The 9,457-nt window shown below is 31.9% G+C and overlaps 3 protein-coding genes across 5 annotated transcripts in view; 2 read left to right on the top strand and 1 right to left on the bottom strand.

Annotated features, from left to right (window-relative positions):
• Nucleotides 1–2,700, top strand: part of LOC106102741 (phenylalanine--tRNA ligase beta subunit) — a 7,422-nt gene extending 4,722 nt beyond the window's left edge. Inside the window, 4 exon segments of the mRNA XM_013282306.1 lie at nt 3–80; nt 862–1,072; nt 1,390–1,542; nt 2,516–2,700. Coding sequence (XP_013137760.1) covers nt 3–80; nt 862–1,072; nt 1,390–1,542; nt 2,516–2,667 — 594 coding nt within the window. The 3' untranslated portion in view covers nt 2,668–2,700.
• Nucleotides 2,701–2,989: 289 nt separating this feature from the next.
• On the bottom strand, nt 2,990–5,625 carry LOC106102739 (F-box/LRR-repeat protein 2-like). Of its 2 annotated transcripts, none has more exons than XM_013282305.1 (2): nt 5,404–5,625; nt 2,990–5,215 (listed from the first exon to the last, which is right to left on the bottom strand). In XM_013282305.1, exon 2 carries the CDS (start codon nt 5,181–5,183, stop codon nt 4,128–4,130), a length of 1,056 nt encoding a protein of 351 aa, XP_013137759.1. In that variant the 5' UTR covers nt 5,184–5,215; nt 5,404–5,625; the 3' UTR covers nt 2,990–4,127. The 2 variants fall into 2 exon arrangements, with proteins under 2 accessions (XP_013137759.1, XP_013137758.1); XM_013282304.1 differs by having other exon boundaries at nt 5,393–5,624.
• A 1,062-nt stretch (nt 5,626–6,687) lies between these two features.
• Nucleotides 6,688–9,457, top strand: part of LOC106102768 (glutathione S-transferase 1-1) — a 4,697-nt gene continuing 1,927 nt past the window's right edge. Inside the window, exons 1-4 of one of the 2 annotated variants that reach the window (XM_013282346.1) lie at nt 6,688–6,870; nt 7,802–7,943; nt 8,291–8,424; nt 8,903–8,969. In XM_013282346.1, the coding sequence (XP_013137800.1) occupies nt 7,803–7,943; nt 8,291–8,424; nt 8,903–8,969 (342 nt within the window). In that variant the 5' untranslated portion in view covers nt 6,688–6,870; nt 7,802. The remainder of the gene's footprint in view (nt 6,871–7,801; nt 7,944–8,290; nt 8,425–8,902; nt 8,970–9,457) is intronic. The other variant, XM_013282345.1, reaches the window with a different exon arrangement.

The following is a 9,457-nucleotide window of genomic DNA, read 5'->3' as shown; positions in this document are numbered from 1 at the left end:
AGCCTGCCAACAAGCTGACAGAGCAGCTGCGGCAGGAGGCGGCGCATGCGGGCTACACGGAGACGCTCACATTCACACTAGTTAGTACTTTTAAACGATTTTTTTTAGATAAGTGATGTATATGCCAATAATCTAGTGTTGGGCCAATTCTACGGCGCGGTACTAATTTCCTTCCTAACAGTACAAATTACACTTTTACACTGATTAACGGTGAAAGTGGGGCTTTATCCACACCTTACTGATATAAATGCGAAAGTTTAGATGGATGTTTGTTAGAGTTTGTAGCTTAAATAGATTGGATCTTCATGAAATTTAGTATAGATGTATATGATAGCCTGGAAGAACACATATGGTACTGCTTTTGCTTTTTTTTAATTCCACGCAGACGGAATCACAGGCGAAAGCTAGTGTTGTTATAAAAACTTTATTATTTACATTCCAATAAGCCTCTCAATTGTCAAAATCAAAACGCTCATGACATTTAAGGCTTTGCTATTGGATAACAATTACTGTTATATTGCCAATCTTGTTTCTTAGTAATTATCCAATTTATTAACCCCGGAAAATTGAATAGTGTGAAAACATGTAGCCTATAGCATGTACAAAATATAGGATGTTTTTATATGAATAAAATTAAAAAATACGCTGTAATCGCTGACATTTTACATAAAGAAGTGTATGTTTACGATTCATTATAATACTATAGATAGAATGCTAAAGCCCATAGAAGAAACGGCAAATGTGTCCGTCGTACTTTTACTTAGGAGAGAAATTACAAAAAAATATATAAAAACTACAACCCCTATATGACAGTCGAAATTTACTATAACAGTTACCTACAAATAAAATCTTGACCTGCAGTGTTCAAGAGAAGATGTGTCAAGTAAACTAGGTGTGAAGATGGAGGAAGTCCCCGCAGTACTCATCTCCAACCCCAAGACCCTGGAGTTCCAAGTGGTGCGCACTGAGCTGCTGCCCGGACTGCTGAAGACGTTGGCTGCCAACAAGAAAATGCCCTTGCCGCTTAAACTGTTTGAGATCAGTGACGTTGTACTGCAAGATAAGACTACTGGTAAGATCTTTTGTTTATGTCTCCGGTAAATTAAATATATACTATCTATAACTCTTACTTAGTTTAAGTACAATGTATATTTTAACATACTAATGCATCTTATCTCTAATCAATAAAATAATACTATTAATATGTAAAAGTATGGATAGATAAGTAAGGTGAGGCCAGAACAACTCAACCAATTTCGGTGAAATTTAGCATGAATGTACTCAGTTTAGAAGAACTTGTGGGCTTTTAAGTTTTTTTTTAATTCCGCGCAAACAGAGTCGCGGATTACCACTAGTCTATAGAGTTAGTAAAAATGTCTGTAAAAACAGAGACAGGGGCGCGCAACGAGCGTCGCTTGTGCGCGGTGTACTGCGGCAAGGCGGCCGGCTTCCAGCACGTGCACGGCCTGCTCGACACGCTCATGGCGCTGCTGCGGCAGCCCTGGCACAGCGACACAGGCTACTGCTTGCGACAGAAGGATCGTAAGTTGGAAATCATGCTTCTATATACAATGTTAAATTCCACCGCCTATGTATTTTTTTTTATGGGCCTTTTGCCGTCCCGTCGTTTTCCCCCTGGCGTGATGAATCCAAGGACTTTGTTTACTTTATTTTATTTAAAATACAATACTTACAGTTCCAATATAAATACAATCATTAATACATTTTAAATTTTTTACCTATTTACAATAAAAAAAACTTAAAAAAAAAACAATGAGTAAAATATATATCTATATACAATTATTAAAATATGTCCAGTATTCGGTTTTTACACTTTATTTCTTTTTATCACTTTCTTCGCTATCTCTTTACTAGAATTTACAAAAACATCTCTTGTTTTCTTGTTTCTGCCTATGTATTAGAACACTAGATGTTCACATACGATTTCATCCGCTTGTAATTCATCATCATCCTCCTTATCCTACTCCCGTAGGGTCGGCGCAACGGGTTTGTTCTCCACATAACTGTATCATACATCATCTCAATCATCACTACCTTTTTAATAATTTAGTCGCTTGAAATTATAAAAACGATATTGTTTAAATTTGTAAAATTTTCAATTGTGAATGCTAAATCAAATGCACAAATGACAATGATGGCTTTTGACTTTGGATAACATTTGTTATGGCAACCTTGCTTTTTTGCTGCTATCGGTTTGTATTTTTTATACCTTTCCTACATGACAATTTTTTCAAATTAATTTACCCCCGGGATTAAAAGACTGAAAATATATAACCTACAATGTATCGTGAGTGTAGGGTTTGTTAAGAAAAGAGTTATTTAAAAGTTGCTGTCATTGCCAACAAAGAAGTGTGTGTTTACGCTTTATTATATTAGTATAGAAGTATAAATTAAATATTCAGTTTATGTGAAAAATACAACACTATACAAATAATTCTAAATCTGCATGTAACCAAGGTAAATAAAAAATTAAATGTTGTAATGATAATTTCAGATCCAACATACTTCCCTGGCCGTTGTGCAGAAGTTGTACTTCGCGGTGAAGTGATAGGGAAGATTGGTGTCATCCACCCTACTGTGCTTACAGCCTTTGAACTCACCAACCCTTGTTCTGCCCTCGAGATTACTATCGAGCCATTCATTTAAACTCAATATTTATAAACAAATTTATATTGTTACTATTATCCGTTTTATTTACCTACATTTTAACCAAAATCCCCTATTTTTACATAGGTCATTTACATCTTGCCCGATATGGTTTATTTAAAAAATATTATAATAGCAAGTTTTATGTTGACATAGACAAAATCCATGAGTAGTGTTATAATTTTCTTTGAAATGTTGCTAAAGACACTAAAACATTTTATTTCCGAACAGAGACAATAAAAATTATCCTGATATCATCACACATCTAAGAACATAAATAATAAAGAAAAATTAAGGATTAAAATTTTAAATGAACACAAAGTTGTCGAAAATATGTTTATTGTGTGGGTAATTAAACAGCACAAACAATATAAATAATAACTATAAAATCACATTGTAGACACAAATACAGAACAAAGAAAACATCATTATATTCACTTACTCTAAAAATCTATAAATACATTGATCATATCAAATGATTCAATAAATAAATGTATGCATATACTGTCCTAGTAAAGTTTTAAGTCTATATTATTAAAAAAAAATATTGACAGGTGTACATATGTTAATTTTCTATCTGTTTTAAAAATGTTGTATAAGAAATATACAAATTCACAAATAATTTTATTGTAATATCCATAATTATTGTCGATAATTTCAAACATTAATAATTTGAACAGTAAAAATAAATATTTTTTAAGGCACTTTTTAAAATATGATTTTTGTAAATTAGTGGACATTTAACAGATCCATTGTTACACTTTCTTCTTTCACAATCAAAATACCGTATTGTTTATAAGGTTTCCATTTTCATAAAAAGACCTAATCTAAAGGAAAAAATACGGAAAATCTCTTAAAAGCGAAGAGAAATTTTGGGGCAGTATTTTGTGGTAAAAGAGAAAAATCTACAATTAATTTTAAGATAACTTAAGTATACTACACAATTCGAGCTCATGGGATAAAATACTGAAATACGCAATAAATTTTATTTTTTAAATTACATCTGGGGTGGTAATTAAAAACATGACAAAGAAAGGAAAAAAGCAATGGAAAAATTATATTTAGAATGATGTTATTTTTTTAACTTAAAGCTCAACCCCATATAAACTTTTGAGTTTTTTAAAAAATATAAATGTGATAAAATGCAAATGGTTTAACTAAAATTTCAATACAAGTCTAAAAAATTCACTTCCTGCCATTCTAGAAATTGTTACTACGACTATTGACTACAAAAATGTCATGATATCTAAATGTTTAATAAATTGGTTCAATAAAACATTTTAAACTTCACTGATAAATTTCTGAGAGATTTTTTGTGTATTAGGATCCAAATTGCCCCTTATTAGGGTAGGCTCCGAGCCCCTCAGTGGGGACATGTAGTGAGCTGGTGATGGTAAGGATCCAAATAATGGAGTGGACGGATGTGTAATCTATCTATAAGAATAACAACCTTATGAAATTTAATCTAGCAACAATTGGATTTTAAACATTTTTTCTAATTCTGTCCGATTGAAATCTGGAGCTATGATAAATGGGCAGAGGTAGAATGATAACTCCCTTAGATTTGGTGCAGTTATTTTTATAACTTTCGCAACTTGCATCGTGACATGAACACATCTAGAAAGACTAAGGTATGTAAGTTTTTGAAATATATTATTCGAAAAATATGCAAGAAGCGCTGTTGTTGAGAAATATCCATGACGTAATTTCAATGATTGTAAATGTTTAAGACGATACAGATGCATTAAACTCGAGTCAAATAGTGTTTTACATGTCATTATGTGAAGAATGTGTAGACTTTTGCAATTAGAAATATAACACATTATATTATCATTTAGAGTGTCACCGTAAATATATAATGCTTGTAATGTGGATTGTTTAGTCCTAAGGAGGGATTCCAAAAAGTCTGCTGGGATGTTTTTCATTTTCTCCATATTAATACTGACAAGGTTTACGCACTGCAACATACTGTACAAACTGTTTTGTGTGAGAGCAAAATTTGATAGAATTAAAGTTTCTAGATATTTTAATTTGTCAAATGGTAAGTGATACACAAAATTTCCATTTGCATTTTCCGGACTTTGAACTATTAGGGAATTCCGAAAGCTTAAAAATTTTAGATTCGGCCAGTGACCAAGATCTTCAAAAATACAGCTATCAACTTGAGATATACTTATTTCTAAATGAGTTAAATTTGGACAATAACTTATCAAGGAGGCTCTCACATGGGAATACAATTTGAAATACTGTAATTTAACATTTTTCAAATACTTAGCAACGAAAGGCACAATGTTTTCACTTATCTTTATGTAATTCTTCATACACACAATGAGTCGTGTGTTGTCCCAGATGCATGGTGTCAGGCAGAGCTGCTGCCATCTCACACAGACTTTAGCAACGGCCAGCAATGATTCAAAATCAATCATAGAAAAAATATATATGAGTAACTCGTTGGGCAGATCATTTATTGTTAACTGGCTACATGTTTCAACACCTGTCATTTCAAGATGCACCATCCTGCAGAATGATCACCTGCAGTTTGGTAGTCCTGCAAAAAAACGTTTTTCCATGACCAAAAGTATGTCTTAAAATAAACAAACTTAACAGTTAAGTTTACGTATCATAATAATTTAAACAGAGGTCACACATATACAGGAAGACAAATATAGTCGTTTAAATTTAATTTAAATTAGTTTATACATGATTAGCATATTTAAAAGCATACCTGTGGATTACCTTGCTTCTTATTCGAGTTAATTTTATGGTTCGCCTTTTAAGAATCATAATTTAAATACTTCGCTTCAAGCTAATTTCACAACGAATGGTAATATTTCAAGTAATACTTTCGATTCACGTTTAATTCAATCATTTCAATAAGTACAATCATGTATAAAATATTTTTAAGACATAATATTAAAAATAACTTTCATCTTTGATCCTATTTTTATATGACGTTTTATACGTCTTCTTTTGACAGATAATTTACGTTTCGTTAACATTATAGAAATCTTCCAAATATAAAAATACTTGGCATTACATTAAAATTAAATAAAAACAGTTTGATTAATACGATTTTTTACTTAAATACCGGAAAACTTCTATTTTTAAATTATCTCGTACTTGCTTAGTTTACTTTATTCATAGTTTCTCGCAATGTTGTTTTTTTTCTTTTATTATAAAGCTGTGATATCCTGCCAAAAAGATACAAGTACACACAATTTGTGTTTTCCACACACAATGCTAAAAGGCTTGTATAGATTTTAGGCGAATTACGGTGTGTTTTATTTGATAAAATAAAGAACTTACGTTTGAGAATAAGAACTAAAAACCTATTTTTTTTAAGTCAAAACGGAAACATTTCATTCATATTTCCATTTTTCGTAAATACTGGATACTAGCGATAGCAGAACATTAAATATATTAACAAACTGAACGATTATCCCAGTACGCTTTACGTTTTGATGTTAATCCATTCCCACTAACAATTAATTTTTCATGCTAAGGTCAAGCATAGTACCTTTATATCTTCGTATTTGTTATTTTGCACACTAACCTACTTAAAATATCGGTGAATAGTCAATACTTCCATCGAAGTATTGATAAGAGCATTATTATTTTAAATGCATCTAACTTGGTGGTCCTCGACCTGATTCTTTGTACCAGTAAATAACAGTTGACCATTACAACTATTCCGATAAAGTTTTTGACAAATTACTCTGCGGAATGGAACTTATTGGTATTCTTGAATCTATTACAGAAGATTTTAGACTTTATACTTTTATTCAACTTATTTAGGCATGATGTGTTTTGTTTCTTTTTCAGCACTCTAAATAAGTCGACTTAAAAAACATATTTTTTCCGCATCCTTTATCGAAAACGGTTGTTAGATCAGGTTTTTGTAGTCCATGCAAACAATCCAATCAGAATAATTAAACCACAAGCACTACATGTAAACACGATGCGTAATAAGAGTATATGACCCAAATTAGTCTAATTATAATTCTCCAGCAGATAGAATACCTACTCCGTGGGTGAAAGGCGCTTAAACTTGTCTGCTAACGGGTCCTCCATTTACGTACCAAGTCGCATGTTTAGTCGCATTGCTTGTTTCACTATAACTTTGACGTATTTGCAGACGTATTATTCAGCCAACATAGTTATTGTGTCTTATAAGAAGTAACAAAATAAAGTAAGTGCTTTAAAGTAAGTTATAATACTTTAAATTATTGGTTGCATGCTTAATTTAACAATAGTTTAAGATAATGATTACAATAGAAAATATTTACAGTTTATTTCCCATGACGTAACTTTTTGCATGCATATTGCTAGCAATTAACTCTTAGAACATTGTTGGTTGAATTACAAAGTAATCTTTTATGTTTCCGAACAAAGTATTTTGTATCTTTTATTATGATTTAATAAATGGAATTGAATTTCTTATCAGATATATATTTCTAAATACAAGGTATTTAAGATCTGATAAGAAGTGACAAGTTGTAAATAGTCTTTTACTTCTAAATGTTTATTTTAAGTTTAAAATAAATTTTGTTTATTTGTACATATTGTATATTGTAAGTAATAGTTTCTCAATAACAAATTTTTATAAAAATTTTCATATCAGTTTCAATCTACAATAATAACACTATAGTGCTCTGGTGGCTAATCTTTATTATGGTCTCAAATGTGACAGGATTAGAAATTCGTTTCTTTACGACTAGATGTCGCTGTATCGAAAATAAACGTGATATGGTTCTGCTTGAAAACCGCGGTATAGGGTTTGCAGAAGAATTTCTCGTCACTCTGGTTTCCCTTCAAAACGTATAAATCTTTCGCCTTTTACTAAAGATTTCCGTGGAGGGGAACACTCAAATGAGTCTAAAATTATTTTTGTCACCCTACGTTCGTAGGGTATATAATTTAACAATGTAAACTAGAATGGAAGTAATGGTGGGACTCGAGTCTTGTCTTGAGTGATTTTTTTCACTCGAGTCCCTCGGTTTTGATAACTTTCTCACCCGAATGCAACTCGAGTATATGCAATAAGACTCTAGTAATTTTTATCGATTTGAGTCATTCGGAATATAAAACTTGACTAATCAAATTATTACATAACAGTAATTTTGCTATATTTCAGAATGGTGATGAAACTGTACGCCGTTTCTGATGGTCCGCCATCTTTGTCAGTGAGGCAGGCGCTCGCCAAGTTGGAGCTGCCGTTCGAGCTGGTGAACGTCGATTTCGGGAAAGGAGAACATATGACAACCGAATATGCACTGGTATGTACCAAAATAAACATAACTTAAACCTAAAGCCTATCAAGTATGTACTTTATCTTCCAACATAGCTTAGGTAATCATACGAGTTATTTGATCTGAGTAATAAGTTACTTGAGGACACTTTAAAGTGACATCTAAAAATGAAACTATTGTAATTACAATGAATACTTTGCTTTAAAGAATCAAGACTAAAAATGAGTTATTATAGCTTAGAAGTCACTTGAATCTGTAATTACAACGCAGAATGTGGCAAGCAGGAGGTTACTTAAGACACGTCGTTGATGATATTGTTCCGCTGTCACTTAAGTATGTGATGAGTTATTAATTTTTTTATCATTTATTTTCAGTTGAATCCACAAAAAGAAATCCCTGTACTTGATGACGATGGATTCTATCTAAGTGAGAGCAATGCCATTCTTCAATACATATGTGATAAGTATGCTCCTGGTAATGAACTTTACCCCCTGGACTCGAAAACTAGGTAAGATCTTCATGTTTTATATCTAAAACAATGTACAATCGGAGAAACTGGTGGTGTTCCACCTAAAAGGCTACTTTATAAATGAGTAACGTAGGCTATGTTTTTTTTTAATTATAGCCTACGTTAATTATTTTTGTAAAAATATTTTCACGCGGGCGAAGTTGCGAGCAATAGCTAGTTAGGTATATGCAGGAAAAGGCGAAATTTATCTCGTTATAATGAACAAGACATATTTTCCGAATTGGAACACAGTCGATTTCCGCGTCTGTACTTGTTTTGTAATTTCCTTTATTTTCCATATTAAAACTGGTAAACTAAATAATCTGAGCGTTTCGCATACCTGAAATGTCACTTAAAATAATTTTAAATTCTACATTTTTTGTTACCGTAAAATGGAATTCAAAAACTTCTCATGTTGTTCGGTTTTATTATATTTGCATAATAAAATATTGAAATAGATATTCGTTTCAATTTTCAGGGCAATTGTGAACCATCGTCTTTGCTTCAACCTGTCGACGTATTACGCAAACATCTCTGCATATACCGTAAGTAAGCACTTATACTAACTAGTAAGCACTTAATTAATTCCTATTCAACGATTTTTCCTAACCTCATAAGTTTCCAATGCTGCAATACAAAAGTCATAGACAAAAATAAAGATGGCAATATAAAGTTTACTCCAAATTCTTGCCACGCAAGAAAGAAAAGAAACGGCACAAAAAAACCCCATGAGTTTTGAAAATTTAACCGCCTCAAGAGTTAATTGTTCGCAGAGAGATTTTAATATAGATTTCTCTTCCTAAATTGTATCTAAGCTTTGAATATTTGTCTGCCTTACTACTTAATAATTGGTCGCAGAGACCCTTTAATGTAGATTTATCTTACTAAATCACTAAGAGAAGACCAGCAGCAGCAGAGAAGTACAGCAGTAAAACTTTTTACTTACTAAGGCGCACTCCTTAGAATGTTTTATAGTGATTTTTGAATTCCCCTTTATAATACAGTAGAACCTCGATAAGTTAAAGTCCAAGGG

Source organism: Papilio polytes, unplaced genomic scaffold (genome assembly GCF_000836215.1).
Source record: "Papilio polytes unplaced genomic scaffold, Ppol_1.0 DF823912.1, whole genome shotgun sequence".
In the NCBI taxonomy this organism is placed as follows: domain Eukaryota; kingdom Metazoa; phylum Arthropoda; class Insecta; order Lepidoptera; family Papilionidae; genus Papilio; species Papilio polytes.
Note: the sequence above shows the minus strand (reverse complement) of the source record. Positions and strands in the feature narration are given on the sequence as shown.

Coding starts and splice junctions, on each gene's coding strand:
- LOC106102739 (XM_013282305.1), bottom strand. CDS start 5,183: ATGGTGCATCTTGAAATGACAGGTGTTGAAACATGTAGCCAGTTAACA.